Raw genomic sequence first — 22,919 nt, forward strand, 5'->3', positions numbered from 1 at the left:
GGACCCATACCCGACCCATTAACTCCCATTGTACACAATCCCAATGGACCCAAACCCGACACATTCACTCCCATTGTACAGAATCCCAATGGACCCAAATCCGATCCATTCACTCCCATTGTACACAATCCCAATGGACCTAAACCCGACCCATTCACTCCCATTGTACACAATCCCAATGGACACAACCCCTTCCCATTCACTCCCATTGTACACACTCCCAATGGACACAACCCCATCCCATTCACTCCCATTGTACAGGATCCCAATGGACCCATACCCGACCCATTCACTCCCATTGTACACAATCCCAATGGACCCAAACCCGACACATTCACTCCCATTGTACACAATGCCAATGGACCCAAACACGACACATTCACTCCCTTTGTACACAATCCCAATGGACCCAAACCCGACTTATTCACTCCCATTGTACAGAATCCCAATGGACCCAAATCCGATCCATTCACTCCCATTGTACACAATCCCAATGGACCTAAACCCGACCCATTAACTCCCATTGTACACAATTCCAATGGACCCAAACCCTTCCCATTCACTCCCATTGTACACAATCCCAATGGACCCAAACCCGACCCATTCGCTCCCATTGTACACAATCCCAATGGACCCAAACCCGACCCATTCACTCCCATTGTACACAATCCCAATGGACCCAAACCCGACACATTCACTCCCATTGTACACAATCCCAATGGACCCAACCCCTTCCCATTCACTCCCATTGTACAGAATCCCAATAAAACCAAACCCGACCCATTCACTCCCATTGTACACAATCCCAAAGGATCCAAACCCGACACATTCACTCCCATTGTACAGAATCCCAATGGACCCGACCCCTTCCCATTCACTCCATTTGTACACAATCCCAATGGAATCAAACCCGACCCATTCACTCCCATTGTACACAATCCCAATGGACCCAAACCCGAATCATTCACTCCCATTGTACAGAATCCCAATGGAACCAAATCCGACGCATTCACTCCCATTGTACACAATCCCAATGGACCCAAACACGACCCATTCACTCCCCTTGTACACAATCCCAATGGACTCAAACCCGACCCATTCACTCCCATTGTACAGAATCCCAATGGACACAGCCCCTTCCCATTCACTCCCCTTGTACACAATCCCAATGGACCCAAACCCGACCCATTCACTCCGATTGTACTGAATCCCACTGGACACAAACCCGAACCATTCACTCCCATTGTACACAATCCCAATGGACCCAAACCCGACCCATTCACTCCCATTGTACACAATCCCAATGGACCCAAACCCGACCCATTCACTCCCCTTGCACACAATCCAAATGGACCCAAAGCCGACCCATTCACTCCCATTGTACAGAATCCCAATGGACCCAAACCCGACACATTCACTCCCATTGTACACAATCCCAATGGACCCAAACCCGACCCATTCACTCCCATTGTACAGAATCCCACTGGACCCCAACCCGACCCATTCACTCCCATTGTACACAATCCCAATGGACACAAACCCGACCCATTCACTCCCATTGTACACAATCCCAATGGACTCAAACCCGACCCATTCACTCCCATTGTACACAATCCCAATGGACCTAAACCTGACCCATTCACTCCCCTTGCGCACAATCCCAATGGACCCAAACCCGACCCATTCACTCCCCTTGTGCACAATCCCAATGGACCCAAACCCGACCCATTCACTCCCATTGTACACAATCCCAATGGACCCAAACCCGACCCATTCACTCCCATTTTACACAATCCCAATGGACCCAAACCCGACCCATTCACTCCCATTGTACACAATCCCAATGGACCCAACCCCTTCCCATTCACTCACTTTGTACACAATCCCAATGGACACAACCCCTTCCCATTCACTCCCAATGTACACAATCCCAATGGACCCAAACCCGACACATTCACTCCCATTGTACAGAATCCCAATGGACCCAAACCCGACCCATTCACTCCCCTTGTACAGAATCCCAAAGGACCCAAACCCGACCCATTCACTCCCCTTGTACACAATCCCAATGGACCAAAACCCGACCCATTCACTCCCATTGTACAGAATCCCAATGGACCCAACCCCTTCCCATTCACTCCCATTGTACAGACTCCCAATGGAACCAAACCCTTCCCATTCACTCCCATTGTACACAATCCCAATGGACCCAAACCCTTCCCATTCACTCTAATTGTACACAATCCCAATGGACCCAACCCCTACCCATTCACTCCCATTGTACACTATCCCACTGGACCCAACCTCTTCCCATTCACTCCCATTGTACGGAATCCCAATGGACCAGACCCCTTCCCATTCACTCCCATTGCACATTATCCCACTGGACCCAACCCATTCCCATTCACTCCCATTGTGCGGAATCCCAATGGACCAGACCCCTTCCCATTTACTCCCATTGTACGGAATCCCAGTGGACCCAACCCCTTCCCCTTGATTTGCACTGTAGAGAATCTGAATGCACCCAACCCCTTCCAATTGACACGTTTTTAATCACTCGACCGTACCCTGTGCTCTCCAACACGTCCTGATTTCACTTGAAGTCATTGAGAAAACACAGCGGCCATTTTATGGCTCTGTTTTTCAATCTCAGGTGGTCCCACAGGCTGCGGGGTCAGGGGTCGAAGTCGGAGCGGGAGGAGTCTCGGCAGAGTGTTTGGGGGAGAGGCGGCCGAAGACAGGCAATGGCCATGGCAAGTCTTGGTTCAAACAGACTCTCAGGTAAACCATAAACCAACAGCAAATGTGGGCAACCGAGTGAGCGAAGGCAACATGGCCACTCGGCCTCCCCCACCTCACTACCACTTGTGTTGTGAAATTAACGCACAGTAATGCAAAAGATTACGGACAGCAAAAACGTATCCAGTGTCCCAACAAACACTCCCAGGGCAGGTACAGCACGGGCTAGATACAGAGTAAAGCTCCCTCTACACTGTCCCATCAAACACTCCCAGGGCAGGTACAGCATGGGGTTAGATACAGAGTAAAGCACCCTCTACACTGTCCCATCAAACACTCCCAGGGCAGGTACAGCACGGGTTAGATACAGTAAAGCTCCATCTACACTGTCCCATCAATCACTCCCAGGGCAGGTACAGCACGGGTTAGATACAGAGTAAAGCTCCCTCTACACTGTCCCAACAAACACTCCCAGGGCAGGTACAGCATGGGTTAGATACAGAGAAAATCTCCCTCTACACTGTCCCATCAAACACTCCCAGGGCAGGTACAGCACGGGTTAGATACAGTAAAGCTCCATCTACACTGTCCCATCAATCACTCCCAGGGCAGGTACAGTACGGGCTAGATACAGAGTAAAGCTCCCTCTACACTGTCCCATCAAACACTCCCAGGGCAGGTACAGCATGGGTTAGATACAGAGTAAAGCTCCCTCTACACTGTCCCATCAAACACTCCCAGGGCAGGTACAGCATGGGTTAGATACAGATTAAAGCTCCCTCTACACTGTCCCATCAAACACTCCCAGGGTAGGTACAGCACAGGTTAGATACAGAGTAAAGCTCCCTCTACACTGTCCCATCAAACACTCCCAGGGCAGGTACAGCATGGGTTAGGTACGGAGTAAAGCTCCCTCTACACTGTCCCATCAAACACTCCCAGGGCAGGTACAGCACGGGTTAGGTACAGAGTAAAGCTCCCTCTACACTGTCCCATCAAACACTCCCAGGGCAGGTACAGCATGGGTTAGGTACGGAGTAAAGCTCCCTCTACGCTGTCCCATCAAACACTCCCAGGGCAGGTACAGCACGAGTTAGATACAGAGTAATGCTCCGTCTACACTGTCCCATCAAACACTCCCAGGGCAGGTACAGCACAGGTTGGTCCTCTACCAACCTGCCCCCACAACACAGTGCTGACCCCCGATTATCAAAATCCATGACAAGGCCTTGGACAATGTGGACCACTTTCCATACCTCGGGAGCCTACTGTCAGCAAGGGCAGACGTCGATGACGAAGTCCAACACCGCCTTCAGTGTGCCAGTGTGGCCTTCGGTCGCCTGAGCAAGAGAGTGTTTGAAGATCAGGACCTCAAACCCGGCACTAAACTCATGGTCTACTGAGCAGCCGTGATACCCGCCCTGCTGTATGCCTCAGAGACATGCACCATGTACAGCAGGCACCTGAAAGCTCTGGAGAGGTACCACCAATGTTGCCTCCGCAAGATCCTGCAAATCCATTGGCAGGATAGGCGCACCAATGTCCGTGTTCTCGCTCAGACCAACATCCCCAGCATCGAAGCTTTGACCACGCTCGATTAGCTCCGATGGACGGGCCATATCGTCCGCATGCCCGATGTGAGACTCCCAAAACAAGCGCTCTACTCGGAGCTCCGGCACGGCAAGAGAGCTCCAGGTGGGCAGAGGAAACACTTCAAGGACACCCTCAAAGCCTCCTTGAAAAAGTGTAACATCCCCACCGACACCTGGGAATCCCTGGCCCAAGACCGCACAAAGTGGAGGAGAAGCATCCGGGAAGGCGCCTAACACCTCAAGTCTCTTCGCCGGGAGCAAGCGGAAGCCAAGCGCAGGCAGCGCAAGGAGCGCACGTCAACCCAAGCGCCCCACCCACCCGCCCCTTCAACCACCGTCTGCCCCACCTGTGACAGAGACTGTAGGTCCCGCATTGGAGTCATCAGTCACCTGAGAACTCATTTTTAATGTGGAGGCAAGTCATCCTCGGTTCTGAGGGACTGCCTAAGAAGAAGAAGAAGAAAAAGATATAGAGTAAAGCTCCCTCTACACTGTCCCTTCAAACACTCACAGGGCAGGTGCAGCAAGGGTTAGATACAGAGTAAAGCTCCCTCTACACTGTCCCATCAAACACTCCCAGGGCAGGTACAGCACAGGTCACATAGAGAGTAAAGCTCCCTCTACACTGTCCCAGCAAACACTCCCAGGGCAGTTACAGCACGGGTTAGATACAGAGTAGAGCTCCCTCTACACTGTCCCTTCAAACACTTCCAGGGCAGGTACTGCACAGGTTAGATACAGAGTAAAGCCCCCTCTACACTGTCCCATCAAACACTCCCAGGGCAATTATGGCAGTCGTTAGATGCAGAGTAAAGGTCCCTCTACACGGTCCCATCAAACACTCCCAGGGCAGGTACAGCACTGGGTTAGATAGAGAGTAAAGCTCCCTCTACACTGTCCCATCAAACACTCCCAGGGCAGGTACAGCACGGGCTAGATACAGAGTAAAGCTCCCTCTACACTGTCCCATCAAACACTCCCAGGGCAGGTATGGTTTGGTGGGAGGAACATGCTTGATGATTGACCGGGCCTAGCTCATTTATGTCTGGATTTCGTGCCTCACTTTACCCCTAGCCTTCCCTTGTCTCCTTTCAGGGCAGCGTAAATGTTTGCGGAGGTTCAATTATCTCGCGGAGATGGATATTAACAGCTGCCCATAACTTGTTTGATGAGGAACCAATAAAGAATACGCAGGTCACTGTGTCTGTAGGTAAGCCATCTACTCTTCCATCAGTTTCCTAATGCCAAATTCCAGGATCCATCCCCGGCCTGGTTACCCGATCTGACACCCGATGTTTGACTGTGGATCAAAGGAGTTTGATAGGGTAGATCGATGGAGAAACTATTTCCTCCGGTATGGGGCAGGGCGGGCGTGGGCTGCAGAGTCCAGAACACGGGGGCATAACCTTAAAATTAGAGCCAGACAGTCCTGGAGTGATGTCAGGAAGCACTTCCTCACACAAAGGTTTAGCAGAAACTCTGGAAGTCTCTCCGCCCGCCCCCCCCCCGCCCCCCCAAAAACAAACTGTTGAGGCTGGGAGGTCAATTGATAGTTTCAAAAGTCATTTGGTTGGGCAAGGGTATTATGGGTTACGGGATCAAGGCAGGCAGCTGGAGTTGAAATACAGATTAGCCATGATCTTATTGAATGGCAGAACGCAATTGTGGGCTGAATGGCCTCCTCCTAATCAAAAATGCTAATGGAATGCTGGCCTTTATGTCTAGTGGACCAGAGTACAGAGGGGTAGAAGTTCTGCTGCAGCTATACAAAACCCTGGTTAGACCACGCCTGGAGTACAGTGAGCAGTTCTGGGCACCACACCTGAGGATGGATGTATTGGCCTTGGAGGGAGTGCAGCGTAGGTTTACCAGAATGATACCCGGACTCCAAGGGTTAAATTACGATAAGAGATTACACAAACTTGGGAAGTATTCCCTAGAATTTAGAAGGTTAAGTGGTGATCTGATCGAAGTTTTCAAGATATTACGGGGAACAGATAGGGTAGATAGAGAGAAACTATTTCCGCTGGTTGGGGATTCTAGGACTAGGGGGCAGAGTCTAAAAATTAGAGCCAGACGTTTCAGTAGTGAAGTTAGGAAACACTTCTACACACAAAGTGTTGCAGAAGATTGGAATCCTCTTCCTCAATCGGCAATTGATGAAAGATCAATTGTTAGTTTTAAATCTGAGATCGATAGATTTTGGTTAACCAAAGGTGTTAAGGGATATGGGCCAAAGTCGCGTTATCAGCCAGGACAGGTGACCAAAAGCTTGGTCAAACAGGTAGGTTTTAAGGAGCGTCTTAAAATAGGAAAGAGAGAGTTTAGGGAGGGAATTCCAGAGCTCAGGGCCCAGGCAGCTGAAGGCACGGCCGGCAATGGTAGAGCGATGGAAATCGGGGGGATGCGCAAGAGGCCAGAATTGGAGGAGCGCAGAGATCTCGGAGGGTTGTAGGGGCTGGAGGAGGTTACAGAGATAGAGAGGGTTGTAGGGCTGGAGGAGGTAATAGAGATAGGGAGGGTTGTAGGGGCTGGAGGATGTTACAGAGATAGGGAGGGTTGTAGGGGCTGCAGGAGGTTACAGAGATAGGGAGGGTTGTAGGGGCTGGAGGTGGTTACAGAGATAGAGAGGGTTGTAGGGGCTGGAGGAGGTAATAGAGATAGGGAGGGTTGTAGGGGCTGCAGGAGGTTACAGAGATAGGGAGGGTTGTAGGGGCTGGAGAAGGTCACAGAGATAGGGAGGGTTGTAGGGGCTGGAGGAGATTACAGCGATAGGGAGGGTTGGAGGAGGTTACAGAGATAGGGAGGGTTGTAGGGGCTGGAGGAGGTTACAGAGATAGGGAGGGTTGTAGGGGCTGGAGGAGGGTATAAAGATAGGGAGGGTTGTAGGGGCTGGAAGAGGTTACAGAGATAGGGAGAGTTGTGGGGCTGGAGGAGGTTACAGAGATTGGGAGGATTCTAGGGGCTGGAGGAGCGTGTAGATAAAGGGAGGGTTGTAGGGGCTGGAGGAGGGTACAAAGATAGGGAGTGTTGTAGGGGCTGGAGGAGGTTACAGAGATAGGGAGGCTTCTGGGGCTGGAGGAGGTTACAGAGATAGGGAGGGTTGTAGGGACTGGAGGAGGTTACAGAGATAGGGATGGTTGTTGGGGCTGGCGGAGGTTACATAGATAAGGAGGGGGTGGGGGGCGGGGCGGGGCGGTGGATGCGAGGTCCATGGATGGATTTGAAAAGAAGGATGAGAGTTTTAAATGAGAGGCATCGCAAGACCGGTAGACCAGTGTAGGTCAGCGAGCACAGGGGTGATGGGTGAACAGGACACGGTGCGAGTTAGGACATGGGGCAGCAGAAGTGTACGGAGGGGTGGGATGTCGGCCAAGAGAGTGTTGGACGATTAGATGGGGCAATAAATGGCAGTTTTGCCAGCGAGGCCCACAGCCCAAGAATGAAAGAGAAAGAATTTGGTGGGCTCTTGTCTCAGCTCATACCCATTTCAAAAATTATATTTCAGGTAATGTTAATAGAGCAAAACTCAGCGTCCAGGAAGTTGCTGAGTTGCACGTCCATTATCGGTACAACCAAACTGAAGCATCAGAGAATCAAAACTACGCCTATGATATCGGTCTGCTACGTTTGAAGGAAGACTTAACGTACAGCGACAAGATCAGGTCTGATCAATCTTTGTCTTTTACCTTACCCATTTCAAAAAAAGCAAGCCAAGCACTGGGCTTCATTTCTAGAGGTAGTTATGTTAAAATTGTATCGAACCATGGTCAGACCACACTTGGAGCAATGTGCACAGTTCTGGTCTCCATATAACTTGGTTAGACCACACTTGGAGCACTGTGCACAGTTCTGGTCTCCATATACCTGGGTTAGACCACACTTGGAGCACTGTGCACAGTTCTGGTCTCCATATACCTGGGTTAGACCTCACTCGGAGCACTGTGCACAGTTCTGGTCTCCATATAACTTGGTTAGACCGTACTTGGAGCACTGTGCACAGTTCTGGTCTCCATATACCTGGGTTAGACCACACTTGGAGCACTGTGCACAGTTCTGGTCTCCATATACCTGGGTTAGACCACACTTGGAGCACTGTGCACAGTTCTGGTCTCCATATACCTTGGTTAGACCACACTTGGAGCACTGTGCACAGTTCTGGCCTCCATATACCTGGGTTAGACCACACTTGGGGCACTGTGCACAGTTCTGGCCTCCATATACCTTGGTTAGACCACACTTGGAGCACTGTGCACAGTTCTGGTCTCCATATACCTTGGTTAGACCATACTTGGAGCACTGTGCACAGTTCTGGCCTCCATATACCTTGGTTAGACCATACTTGGAGCACTGTGCACAGTTCTGGTCTCCATATACCTGGGTTAGACCACACTTGGAGCACTGTGCACAGTTCTGGTCTCCATATACCTGGGTTAGACCACACTTGGAGCACTGTGCACAGTTCTGGTCTCCATATACCTTGGTTAGACCACACTTGGAGCACTGTGCACAGTTCTGGCCTCCATATACCTGGGTTAGACCACACTTGGAGCACTGTGCACAGTTCTGGTCTCCATATACCTTGGTTAGACAATACTTGGAGCACTGTGCACAGTTCTGGCCTCCATATACCTTGGTTAGACCACACTTGGAGCACTGTGCACAGTTCTGATCTCCACATACCTGGGTTACGCCACACTTGGAGCACTGTACACAGTTCTGGTCTCCATATACCTGGGCTAGACCACACTTGGAGCACTGTGCACAGTTCTGGTCTGCATATACCTTGGTTAGACCACACTTGGAGCACTGTGCACAGTTCTGGTCTCCATATACCTTGGTTAGACCACACTTGGAGCACTGTGCACAGTTCTGATCTCCATATACCTTGGTTAGACCACACTTGGAGCACTGTGCACAGTTCTGATCTCCATATACCTTGGTTAGACCACACTTGGAGCACTGTGCACAGTTCTGGTCTCCATTTACCTTGGTTAGACCACACTTGGAGCACTGTGCACAGTTCTGATCTCCACATACCTTGGTTAGACCACACTTGGAGCACTGTGCACAGTTCTGGTCTCCATATACCTGGGTTAGACCACACTTGGAGCACTGTGCACAGTTCTGGTCTCCATATACCTTGGTTAGACCACACTTGGAGCACTGTGCACAGTTCTGATCTCCATATACCTTGGTTAGACCACACTTGGAGCACTGTGCACAGTTCTGATCTCCATTTACCTTGGTTAGACCACACTTGGAGCACTGTGCACAGTTCTGGTCTCCATATACCTGGGTTAGACCACACTTGGAGCACTGTGCACAGTTCTGGTCTCCATATACCTGGGTTAGACCACACTTGGAGCACTGTGCACAGTTCTGGTCTCCAGATACCTTGGTTAGACCACACTTGGAGCGCTGTGCACAGTTCTGGTCTCTATATACCTTGGTTAGACCACACTTGGAGCATTGTGCACAGTTCTGGTCTCCATATACCTTGGTTAGACCACACTTGGAGCACTGTGCACAGTTCTGATCTCCATATTATGAAAAGGATATCGAGGCATTGGAGAAGGTGCAAAAGAAATGTACCAGAATGATATCAAAACTGAGAGGTTATACCCATCAGGAACGATTGAACAGGCTGGGGCTCTTTTCTGTCGAAAAGAGAACACTGAGGGGGTGACCTGATCGAGGTCTTTAGGATTATGAAAGGTTTCGATAGGGTAGACGTAGAGAAGATGTTTCCACTTGTGGGGGAGACCAGAACTAGGGGGCATTAATAAAAGATAGTCACTGATAAATCAAATAGGGAATTCAGGAGAAACTTCTTTACCCAGAGAGTGGTGAGAACGTGGATCTCGCTACCACAGGGAGTGGTTGAGGTGAATAGTATAGAGGCGTTTAAGGAGAGTCTAGATAAACACACGAGGGAGAAAGGAATAGAAGGGTATGTTGATGGGGTGAGATGAAGAGAGGTGGGAGGAGGTTCGTGTGGAGCAGAAACACCAGCGTGGACCTGTTGGGCCGAAAGGCCTGTTTCTGTGCTGTAAATATGTTGTAACAGTACCTGCACGTGTATGTACACAAGTCCTTGAATGTGGCAGGACAAGTGCAGAAAGCTATTGAAAAGGGCGCTGCACTGCTGGAGGGGCAGTACTGAGGGAGTGCCGCATTGTCGGAGGGTCAGTACTGAGGGGGCGCCGCACTGTTGGAGAGGCAGTATAGAGGGAGTGATGCAGTGTCGGAGTGTCAGTACTGAGGGAGTGACGCAGTGTCGGAGTGTCAGTACTGAGGGAGTGACGCACTATCGGAGGGGCAGTACTGAGGGAGCGCCGCACTGTCAGAGGGTCAGTACTGAGGGAGTGACGCACTGTCGGAGGGGCAGTACTGAGGGAGCGCCGCAGTGTCGGAGGGGCAGTACTGAGGGAGTGACGCACTGTCAGAGGGTCAGTACTGAGGGAGCGCCGCACTGTCGGAGGGGCAGTACTGAGGGAGCGCCGCAGTGTTGGAGGGGCAGTACTGAGGGAGTGACGCACTGTCAGAGTGTCAGTACTGAGGGAGTGACGCACTGTCGGAGTGTCAGTACTGAGGAAGTGACACACTGTCGGAGTGTCAGTACTGAGGGAGTGACACACTGTCGGACTGTCAGTAATGAGGGAGTGACACACTGTCGGACTGTCAGTAATGAGGGAGTGACACACTGTCAGAGTGTCAGTACTGAGGGAGTGGCGCAATGTAGGAGTGTCAGTACTGAGGAAGTGACACACTGTCGGAGTGTCAGTACTGAGGGAGTGACGCACTGTCGGACTGTCAGTAATGAGGGAGTGACACACTGTCGGAGTGTCAGTACTGAGGGAGTGGCGCACTGTAGGAGTGTCAGTACTGAGGAAGTGACACACTGTCGGAGTGTCAGTACTGAGGGAGTGACGCACTGTCGGAGTGTCAGTACTGAGGAAGTGACACACTGTCGGAGTGTCAGTACTGAGGGAGTGACGCACTGTCGGACTGTCAGTAATGAGGGAGTGACACACTGTCGGAGTGTCAGTACTGAGGGAGTGGCGCACTGTAGGAGTGTCAGTACTGAGGAAGTGACACACTGTCGGAGTGTCAGTACTGAGGGAGTGACGCACTGTCGGAGTGTCAGTACTGAGGGAGTGACGCACTGTCGGACTGTCAGTAATGAGGGAGTGACACACTGTCGGAGTGTCAGTACTGAGGGAGTGGCGCACTGTAGGAGTGTCAGTACTGAGTGAGTGACGCACTGTCGGAGGGGCAGAACTGAGGGAGTGCCGCACTGTCGGAGTGTCAGTGCTGAGGGAGTGATGCACTGTCGGACTGTCAGTACTGAGGGATGACGCACTGTCGGAGTGGTGGTACTGAGGGAGTGATGCACTGTCGGAGTGTCAGGACTGAGGGAGTGACGCACTGTCGAAGTGCCAGTACTGAGGGAGTGACGCACTGTCGGAGTGTCTACTGAGGGAGTGAAGCACTGTCGGAGTGTCAGTACTGAGGGAGTGACGCACTGTCGGAGGGATGCACTGTCGGGGTGTCAGTACGGAGGGAGCGCCGCACTGTCTGGGGGCAGTACTGAGGGAGTGCTGCACTGTCGGAGGGTCAGTACTGAGGGAATAACGCACTGTCGGAGGGGCAGTACTGAGGGAGCGCTGCAACGTCAGAGGGAGTGCTGCCCTGTTGGAGAAGTAGTACTGAGGGACAGCTGCACTGTCGGAGGGGCAGTACTGAGGGAGCGCCGCACTGCCGGAAGGGCAGTACTGAGGGAGCGCCGCACTGTCGGAGGGGCAGTACTGAGGGAGCGCTGCACTGTCGGAGGTGCAGTACTGAGGGAGCACTGCACTTTTGGAATGGCAGTAATGAGGGCATGCTGTAAAATCGGAGGGGCAGTACTGAGGGAGTCCTGCACTGTCGGAGGGGCAGTACTGAGGGCGTGCTCTACAATCAGAGGGGCAGTACTGAGGGAGAGCTGCACTGTCGGAGGGTCAGTACCGAGGGAGTGCTGCACTGTCGGAGGGGCAGTACAGAGGGCATGCTGCAAAATCGGAGCGGCAGTACTGAGGAAGCGCTTCAATGTCGGAGGGGCAGTACTGAGGGCGTGCTGTAAAATCGGAGGGGCAGCACTGAGGGAGCACTGCATTATCTGAGGGTCAGTACTAAGGGAGCACTGCACTGTTGGAGCGGCAGTACTGAGGGACCGCTGCAATGTTGCAGAGGCAGTACTGAGGGAGTGCCGCACTGGCAGAGGGGCAGTACTGAGTGAGCGCCGCACTATCGGAGGGGCAGTACTGAGGGTGCACTGCACTGTTGGAGGGGTAGTACTGAGGGAGCACCGCATTGTCGGATTGGCAGTACTGATGGAGCGCCGCACTGTCGGAGGGGCAGTACTGAGGGAGCACTGCACTGTCGGAGGGGCAGTACTGAGGGAGTGATGTACTGTCAGAGGGGCAGTACTGAGGGAGCACTGCAGTTTCAGAGGGGCAGTATTGAGGGAGCACTGCACTGTCGGAGGTGCAGTACTTAGGGAGCGCCGCACTGTCTGAGGGTGACTACTGAGGGAGTGCCGCACTGTCGGGTGGTCACTACTGAGGGACTGATGCACTGTCGGAGGGGAAGTACAGAGGGAGCACTGCATTGTCGGTGGGGTGGTACTGAGGGAGCGCTGCACTGTCGGAGGGGCAGTACTGAGGGAGCGCTGCACTGTAGGAGGGTCAGTACTGAGGGAGTGCTGCACTGTCGGAAGGTCAGTACTGAGGGAGCGCTGCACTGTCAGAGGGGCAATACTGAGGGAGAGCTGCACTGTCGGAGTTGCAGTACTGAGGGAGCGCCACACTGTCGGAGGGGTAGTACTGAGGGAGAGTTGCCCTGTCGGAGGGGTAGTACAGAGGGAGCGCTGCACTGTCGGAGGGGCAGTACTGAGTATGGGCTGCGCTGTCGGAGGGGCAGTACTGAGGGAGCGCCGCACTGTCGGCGGGTCAGTACTGAGGGAGAGCTGCACTGTCGGAGGGGCAGTACTGAGGGAGCGCCGCACTGTCGGAGGGGCAGTACTGAGGGAGCGCCGCACTGTCGGAGGGGCAGTACTGAGGGAGCGCTGCACTGTCGGAGGTGCAGTACTAAGTGAGCGCTGCACTGTCGGAGGGTCAGTACTGAGGCAGCACTGCACTTTCGGAGGGGCAGTAATGAGGGCATGCTGTAAAATCGGAGGGGCAGTACTGAGGGAGTGCTGCACTGTCGGAGGGGCAGTACTGAGGGCGTGCTGTTCAATCAGAGAGGCAGTACTGAGGGAGAGCTGCACTGTCGGCGGGGAAGTACAGAGGGAGCACTGCATTGTCGGAGGGGCAGTACTGAGGAAGCGCTGCACTGTTGGAGGAGCGGTACTGAGGGAGCGCTGCACTGTCGGAGGGGCAGTACTGAGGGCGTGCTGTACAATCGGATGGGCAGTACTGAGTGAGTGACGCACTGTCGGAGGGGCAGTACTGAGGGAGGACTGCACTATCTGAGGGTTAGTACTGAGGGAGCACTGCACTGTTGGAATGGCAGTACTGAGGGACCGCTGCAATGTCGCAGAGGCAGTACTGAGGGAGCGCCGCACTGTCACAGGGGCAGTACTGAGGGAGCACTGCACTGTCGGAGGGGTAGTACTGAGGGAGCACCGCATTGTTGGATGGGCAGTACTGAGGGAGCGCCGCACTGTCGGAGGGGCAGTACTGAGGGAGTACCGCACTGTCAGAGGTGCAGTACTGAGGGAGTGCTGCACTGTCGGATGGGCAGTACTGAGGGAGCACAGCACTGTCGGAGGGGCAGTACTGAGGGACCGCTGCAATGTCGGAGGGGCAGTACTGAGGGAGTGACGTACTGTCAGAGGGGCAGTACTGAGGGAGCACTGCAGTTTCGGAGGGGCAGTATTGAGGGAGCACTGCAATGTCGGAGGTGCAGTACTGAGGGAGCATTGCACTGTCGGAGGGGCAGTACTGAGGGAGCACTGCACTGTCGGAGGGGCAGTACTGAGGGATCGTTGCACTGTTGGAGTGGCAGTCCTGAGGGAGCGCTGCACTGTCGGAGGGGCAGTACTGAGGGAGCGCTGCACTGTCAGAGGGGCAGTACTGAGGGAGCACCGCATTGTCGGATGGGCAGTACTGAGGGAGTGCTGCACTGTCGGAGGGGCAGCACTGAGGGAGCACTGCACTGTCGGAGGGGCAGTAATGAGGGAGTGATGCACTGTCGGTGTGTCAGTACTGAGGCAGTGACGCACTGTCAGAATGTCAGTACTGAGGGAGTGACGCACTGTCGGAGTGTCAGTACTGAGGGAGTGATGCACTGTCGGAGTGTCTACTGAGGGAGTGATGCACTGTCGGAGTGTCAGTACTGAGGGAGTGATGCACTGTCGGAGTGTCAGTACTGAGGGAGTGACGCACTGTCGGAGTGTCAGTACTGAGTGAGTGATGCACTGTCGGAGTGTCTACTGAGGGAGTGACGAACTGTCGGAGTGTCAGTACTGAGGGAGTGACGCACTGTCGGAGTGTCAGTACTGAGGGAGTGATGCACTGTCGGAGTGTCTACTGAGGGAGTGACGAACTGTCGGAGTGTCAGTACTGAGGGAGTGACGCACTGTCGGAGTGTCAGTACTGAGGGAGTGATGCACTGTCGGAGTGTCTACTGAGGGAGTGACGAACTGTCGGAGTGTCAGTACTGAGGAAGTGACGCACTGTCGGAGTGTCAGTACTGAGGGAGTGACGCACTGTCGGAGTGTCAGTACTGAGGGAGTGATGCACTGTCGGAGTGTCTACTGAGGGAGTGACGAACTCTCGGAGTGTCAGTACTGAGGGAGTGACGCACTGTCGGCGTGTCAGTACTGAGGGAGTGACGCACTGTCGGAGTGTCAGTACTGAGGGAGTGACGCACTGTCGGAGTGTCAGTACTGAGGCAGTGATGCACTGTCGGAGTGTCTACTGAGGGAGTGAAGCACTGTTGGAGTGTCAGTACTGAGGGAGTGACGCACTGTCGGAGTGAAGCACTGTCAGGGTGTCAGTACTGAGTGAGTGACGCACTGTCGGAGGGGCAGTACTGGGGGAGCACTGTACTGTCTGAGGGGCAGTACTGGGGGAGCGCCGCACTGTCAGAGCGTCAGTACTGAGGGAGCGCCGCACTGTCTGAGGGTCAGTACTAATGAACCGCTGAACTGTCTCAGGGTCGGTACGGAGAGAGCGCCGCACTGTCTGAGGGGCAGTACTGTGGGAGTGCTGCACTGTCTGAGTTTCAGTACTGAGGGAGTAACGCACCATCGGAGGGGCAGTACTGAGGGAGCGCTACACTGTCAGAGGTGCAGTATTGAGGGAGAGCAGCACTGTCGGAGGGGCAGTACTGAGGGAGCACTTCACTGTCGGAGGGGCAGTACTGAGGGAGCGCCGCACTGTCGGAGGGGCAGTACTGAGGGAGTGACGTACTGTCAGAGGGGCAGTACTGAGGGAGCACTGCAGTTTCGGAGGGGCAGTATTGAGGGAGCACTGCAATGTCGGAGGGGCAATACTGAGGGAGAGCTGCACTGTCGGAGTTGCAGTACTGAGGGAGCGCCACACTGTCAGAGGGGTAGTACTGAGGGAGAGTTGCCCTGTCGGAGGGGTAGTACAGAGGGAGCACTGCACTGTCGGAGGGGCAGTACTGAGTATGGGCTGCGCTGTCGGAGGGGCACTACTGAGGGAGCGCCGCACTGTCGGCGGGTCAGTACTGAGGGAGAGCTGCACTGTCGGAGGGGCAGTACTAAGGGAGCGCCGCACTGTCGGAGGGGCAGTACTGAGGGAGCACCGCACTGTCGGAGGGGCAGTACTGAGGGAGCGCTGCACTGTCGGAGGTGCAGTACTGAGTGAGCGCTGCACTGTCGGAGGGTCAGTACTGAGGCAGCACTGCACTTTCGGAGGGGCAGTAATGAGGGCATGCTGTAAAATCGGAGGGGCAGTACTGAGGGAGTGCTGCACTGTCGGAGGGGCAGTACTGAGGGCGTGCTGTTCAATCAGAGAGGCAGTGCTGAGGGAGAGCTGCACTGTCGGAGGGTCAGTACTGAGGGAGTGATGCACTGTCGGCGGGGAAGTACAGAGGGAGCACTGCATTGTCGGAGGGGCAGTACTGAGGAAGCGCTGCACTGTCGGAGGGGCAGTACTGAGGGCGTGCTGTACAATCGGATGGGCAGTACTGAGCGAGTGACGCACTGTCAGAGGGACAGTACTGAGGGAGGACTGCACTATCTGAGGGTTAGTACTGAGGGAGCACTGCACTGTTGGAATGGCAGTACTGAGGTACCGCTGCAATGTCGCAGAGGCAGTACTGAGGGAGCACCGCACTGTCAGAGGGGCAGTACTGAGGGAGCACTGCACTGTCGGAGGGGTAGTACTGAGGGAGCACCGCATTGTTGGATGGGCAGTACTGAGGGAGCGCCGCACTGTCGGAGGGGCAGTACTGAGGGAGTGACGTACTGTCAGAGGGGCAGTACTGAAGGAGCACTGCAGTTTCGGAGGGGCAGTATTGAGGGAGCACTGCAATGTCAGAGATGCAGTACTGAGGGAGCACTGCACTGTCGGAGGGGCAGTAATGAGGGAGTGACGCACTGTCGGAGTGTCAGTACTGAGGGAGTGACGCACGGTCGGAGTGTCAGTACTGAGGGAGTGACGCACGGTCGGAGTGTCAGTACTGAGGGAGTGATGCACTGTCAGAGTGTCTACTGAGGGAGTGATGAACTGTCGGAGTGTCAGTACTGAGGGAGTGACGCACTGTCGGCGTGTCAGTACTGAGGGAGTGACGCACTGTCGGAGTGTCAGTAATGAGGGAGTGACGCACTGTCGGAGTGTCAGTACTGAGGGAGTGATGCACTGTTGGATTGGTAGTACTGAGGGAGTGATGCAATGTCGGAGTGTCAGTACTGAGGGAGTGACGCACTGTCGGAGTGTCAGTACTGAGGCAGTGATGCACTGTCGGAGTGTCTACTGAGGGAGTGAAGCACTGTCGGAGTGTCAGTACTGAGGGAGTGACGCACTGTCGGAGTGAAGCACTGTCGGGGTGTCAGTACTGAGTGAGTGACGCACTGTCGGAGGGGCAGTACTGGGGGAGCGCCGCACTGTCAGAGCGTCAGTACTGAGGGAGCGCCGCACTGTCTGAGGGGCAGTACTGTGGGAGTGCTGCACTGTCTGAGTGTCAGTACTGAGGGAGTAACGCACCATCGGAGGGGCAGTACTGAGGGAGCGCTGCACTGTCAGAGGTGCAGTATTGAGGGAGAGCAGCACTGTCGGACGGGCAGTACTGAGGGAGCACTTCACTGTCGGAGGGGCAGTACTGAGGGACCGCTGCAATGTCGGAGGGGCAGTACTGAGGGAGTGACGTACTGTCAGAGGGGCAGTACTGAGGGAGCACTGCAGTTTCGGAGGGGCAGTATTGAGGGAGCACTGCAATGTCGGAGGTGCAGTACTGAGGGATTGCCGCACTGTCGGAGGGGTAGTAATGAGGGAGCACCGCATTGTCAGATGGGCAGTACTGAGGGAGAGCTGCACTGTCGGAGGAGCGGTACTGAGGGAGCGCTGCACTGTCGGAGGGTCAGTACTGAGGGAGCACAGCACAGTCGGAGAGACAGTACTGAGGGAGCGCTGCACTGTCGGAGGGGCAGTACTGAGGGAGCACTGCACTGTCGGAGGGGTGGTACTGAGGGAGCACTGCACTGTCGGAGGGGTGGTACTGATTGAGCGCTGCACTTTCCGAGGGACAGTACTGAGGGAGAGCTGCACTGTAGGAGGGTCAGTACTGAGGGAGTGCTGCACTGTCGGAGGGAGCGCTGCTCTGTCAGAGGGGCAATAGTGAGGGAGAGCTGCACTGTCGGAGGTGCAGTACTGAGGGAGCGCCGCACTGTCGGAAGGGTAGTACTGAGGGAGAGTTCCCCTGTCGGAGGGGTAGTACAAAAGGAGCGTTGCACTGTTGGAGGGAAAGTACTGAGGGTGGGATGCACTGTCGGAGGGTCAGTACTGAGGGAGAGCTGCACTGTCGGAGGGGCAGTACTGAGGGAGCGCCGCACTGCCAGAAGGGCAGTACTGAGGGAGCGCCGCACTGTCGGAGGTGCAGTACTGAGGGAGCGCTGCACTGTCGGAGGTGCCGTACTGAGGGAGCGCTGCACTGTCGGAGGGCCAGTACTGAGGCAGCACTGCACTTTCGGAGGGGCAGCAATGAGGGAATGCTGTAAAATCGAAGGGGCAGTCCTGAGGGAGTGCTGCCCTGTCGGAGGGGCAGTACTGAGGGTGTTCTGTACAATCAGAGGGGCAGTACTGAGGGAGAGCTGCACTGTCGAAGGGTCAGTACTGAGGGAGTGCTGCACTGTCGGAGTGGCAGTACTGAGGGCATGCTGTAAAATCGGAGGGGCAGTACTCAGGAAGCACTGCAGTGTCAGTGGGGCAGTACTGAGGGCGTGCTGTACAATCGGAGGGGCAGTACTGATGGAGCGCTCCACTGTCAGAGGGGCAGTACTGAGGGAGCGCTGCACTGTCGGAGAGACAGTACTGAGGGAGCACTGCACTGTTGGAGGGGCAGAACTGAGGGAGCACTGCACTGTCGGAGGGGCAGTACTGAGGGAGCGCTGCACTGTCGGAGGGGCAGTACTGAGGGAGCACTGCACTGTCGGAGGGGCAGTACTGAGGGAGTGTTGCACTGTCGGAGGGGCAGTACTGAGGGAGCACCGCACTGTCGGAGGGGTGGTACTGAGGGAGCGCTGCACTGTCGGAGGGGCAGTACTGAGGGAGCACTGCACTGTCGGAGGGGCAGTACTGAGGGAGCACTGCACTGTCGGGGGGGTGGTACTGAGGGAGCGCTGCACTGTCGGAGGGGCAGTACTGAGGGAGCGCTGCACTGTCGGAGGGGCAGTACTGAGGGAGCACTGCACTGTCGGGGGGGCAGTACTGAGGGAGTGTTGCACTGTTGGAGGGGTGGTACTGAGGGAGCGCTGCACTGTCGGAGAGGCAGTACTGAGGGAGCGCCGCACTGTCGGAGGGGCTTTACTGAGCAAGCGCTGCACTTTCGGAGGGGCAATACTGAGGGAGTGCTACACTGTCGGAGGATCAGTACTGAGGGAGCGCTGCACTGTCGGAGGGGCAGTACTGAGGGAGCACTGCACTGTAGGAGGGGCAGTACTGAGGGAGTGCTGCACTGTCGGAGGGGCAGTACTGAGGGAGTGCTGCACTGTCAGAGGAGCAGTACTGAGGGAGCGCTGCACTGTCGGAGGGGCAGTACTGAGGGAGCACTGCACTGTCGGAGAGACAGTACTGAGGGAGCACTGCACTGTCGGAGGGGCAGTACTGAGGGAGCACTGCACTGTCGGAGGGGCAGTACTGAGGGAGTGCTGCACTGTCGGAGGGGCAGTACTGAGGGAGCGCTGCACTGTCGGAGGGGCAGTACTGAGGGAGTGCTGCACTGTCGGAGGGGCAGTACTGAGGGAGTGCTGCACTGTCAGAGGGGCAGTACTGAGGGAGCGCTGTACTGTCGGAGGGGCAGTACTGAGGGAGCACTGCACTGTCGGAGGGGCAGTACTGAGGGAGTGCTGCACTGTCGGAGGGGCAGTACTGAGGGAGTGCTGCACTGTCAGAGGGGCAGTACTGAGGGAGCGCTGCACTGTCGGAGGGGCAGTACTGAGGGAGCACTGCACTGTTGGAGGGGCAGTACTGAGGGAGTGCTGCACTGTCGGAGGGGCAGTACTGAGGGAGCGCTGCACTGTTGGAGAGACAGTACTGAGGGAGTGCTGCACTGTCAGAGGGGCAGTACTGAGGGAGCGCTGCACTGTCGGAGGGGCAGTACTGAGGGAGCACTGCACTGTTGGAGGGGCAGTACTGAGGGAGTGCTGCACTGTCGGAGGGGCAGTACTGAGGGAGCGCTGCACTGTTGGAGAGACAGTATTGAGGGAGCACCGCACTGTCGGAGGGTCAGTACTGCGGGAGTGCTGCACTGTCGGAGAGACAGTACTGAGGGAGCACTGCACTGTCGGAGGGGCAGTACTGAGGGAGCGCCGCGATGTCGGAAAGACAGTACTGAGGAAGCGCCGCGATGTCGGAGGGGCAGTACTGAGGGAGCGCCTCACTGTCGGAGAGACAGTACTGAGGGAGCGCTGCACTGTCGGAGGAGCAGTACTGAGGGAGCGCCGCACTGTCGGAGGAGCAGTACTGAGGGAGCGCCGCACTGTCGGAGGAGCAGTACTGAGGGAGCGCCGCACTGTCGGAGGGGCAGTACAGAGGGAGCGCCGCACTGTCGGAGGAGCAGTATTGAGGGAGCTCTGCACTGTCGGAGGAGCAGTACTGAGGGAGCGCCGCACTGTCGGAGGAGCAGTACTGAGGGAGCGCCGCACTGTCGGAGAGACAGTACTGAGGGCGTGCTGCACTGTCGGAGGGGCAGTACTGAGGGCGTGCTGTTCAATCGGAGGTGCCTACTTTCGGTTCAGACCTTAAACCGAGGGCCCCGTTTGACCTCTGAAGTTGGCAGAAAATCCCTGAACGTTATTGGAAGAGGAGAAGGCGGCGTTCTCCCGGTGTCCTGGGCCAATATTTATCCATCAACCAGCATCACAAAAAAAAAATCCAGTCATTAGCACATTGCTGTGTGTGGGATCTTGCTGTGGAAATTGGCTGCTGCGTTTCCTACATTACAACAGTGACAAAAGACAAAGACGGCCCGGAAATAAGGGTTCTAAATTGGGGGAAGGCCGATTTTAATATGATAAGGCAGGATCTGGCCAAAGTGGACTGGGAGCAGCTACTTATAGGAAAATCCACATCAAAACAGTGGGAGACTTTCAGAAGGGAAATAGAGAGAGTACAACGCCAACATGTTCCTGTAAAGGTCAAGGGTGGGACCAACAAGCAAAGGGAACCTTGGATGACAAGGGATATACAAAAATGCATTAGAAATAAAAGGGGGGCTTTTGGCAGTTACAAAAGACTAAAGACGGAAGAAGCCCTAGAGGAGTATAAAAAGTGCAGGGGCATACTTAAAAAAGAAATTAGGAGGGCGAGGAGGGGCCATGAAATAACACTGGCGAGCAAAATAAAGGAAAATCCTAAGATGTTTTATAAGTATATTAAGGGCAAGAGGATAACCAGGGAAAGGGTAGGGCCCATTAGGGACCAAAGTGGCAATCTGTGTGTAGAGCCAGATGATGTAGGCGGGGTTTTAAATGAATTTTTTGCATCTGTGTTCACTATGGAGAAAGACGATGCAGACATAGAAATCGGGCAAGGGGACTGTGACATACTTGAACATATTAGCATCGAGAGGGAGGAGGTGCTAGCGATTTTAGCAGGCCAAAAAGTGGATAAATCCCCAGGCCCGGACGAGATGTATCCCAGGCTGCTGTGGGAGGCAAAGGAGGAGATTGCAGGGGCTCTGACACAAATTTTCAGAACCTCTCTGGCCACAGGGGATGTACCAAAGGACTGGAGAACAGCTAATGTAGTACCATTATACAAGAAGGGTAGCAGGGATAAACCAGGGAATTACAGGCCAGTGAGCCTAACATCTGTGGTAGGGAAATTATTGGAAAAAATTCTGAGGGACAAAATTAGTCTCCACTTGGAGAGGCAAGGATTAATCGGGGATAGTCAGCATGGCTTTGTCAAGGGTAAATCATGTCTGACAAATCTGATTGAATTTTTCGAGGGGGTGACTAGGGGTGTGGATGAGGGAAATGCTGTGGATGTGGTTTACATGGACTTCAGTAAAGCTTTTGACAAAGTCCCGCATAGGAGACTGGTCAAGAAGGTAAGAGCCCATGGGATCCAGGGTGCCTTGGCGCGTTGGATCCTAAACTGGCTGAGTGGCAGGAGGCAGAGGGTGATGGTCGAAGGTTGCTTTTGTGACTGGAAGCCTGTGTCCAGTGGGGTACCTCAGGGATCGGTGTTGGGTCCCTTGTTGTTTGTGATCTACATAAATGATTTGGATGAGAATGTAAAAGGTATGATCAGTAAGTTCGCAGATGACACGAAAATTGGTGGGGTGGTAAATTGCGAGGAGGAAAACCTCAGGCTACAGGACGATATAAACGGGTTGGTCAGATGGGCGGAAAAGTGGCAAATGGAATTTAACCCTGAAAAGTGCGAGGTGATGCATTTTGGACGGACAAATAAGGCAAGGGAATACACAATGAGTGGTAGGACCCTAGGAAGTACAGAGGGTCAGAGGGACCTTGGTGTACATGTACATAGATCCCTGAAGGCAGCGGAACAGGTAGATAAGGTGGTTAAAAAGGCATATGGGATACTTGCCTTCATTAGCCGAGGCATAGAATATAAGAGCAGGGAGGTTATGATGGAGCTGTACAAAACGCTGGTAAGGCCACAGCTGGAGTACTGTGTGCAGTCCTGGTCGCCTTACTATAGGAAGGATGTGATTGCTTTGGAGAGGGTGCAGAGAAGATTCACCAGGATGTTACCTGGGATGGAGCGCCTCAGCTATGAAGAAAGACTAAACAGGCTGGGGTTGTTTTCCTTGGAGCAAAGAAGGCTGAGGGGGGACCTGATTGAGGTGTACAAAATGATGAGGGGATAGATAGGGTAGACAAAG

At 54.4% G+C, this 22,919-nt stretch overlaps 1 protein-coding gene across 1 annotated transcript in view; it reads left to right on the plus strand.

Moving 5' to 3' along the window:
* LOC147094895 (complement factor B-like) overlaps positions 1–22,919 on the plus strand; it is a 202,276-nt gene that overhangs the window by 152,349 nt on the left and 27,008 nt on the right. Inside the window, exons 9-11 of the mRNA XM_085974520.1 lie at positions 2,654–2,781; positions 5,427–5,541; positions 7,840–7,996. Coding sequence (XP_085830646.1) covers positions 2,654–2,781; positions 5,427–5,541; positions 7,840–7,996 — 400 coding nt within the window. The remainder of the gene's footprint in view (positions 1–2,653; positions 2,782–5,426; positions 5,542–7,839; positions 7,997–22,919) is intronic.

Source organism: Somniosus microcephalus, unplaced genomic scaffold (genome assembly GCF_052327205.1).
Source record: "Somniosus microcephalus isolate GS21.2 unplaced genomic scaffold, FLI_Smic_1.0 unresolved_chr1, whole genome shotgun sequence".
Taxonomy (NCBI): Eukaryota; Metazoa; Chordata; class Chondrichthyes; order Squaliformes; family Somniosidae; genus Somniosus; species Somniosus microcephalus.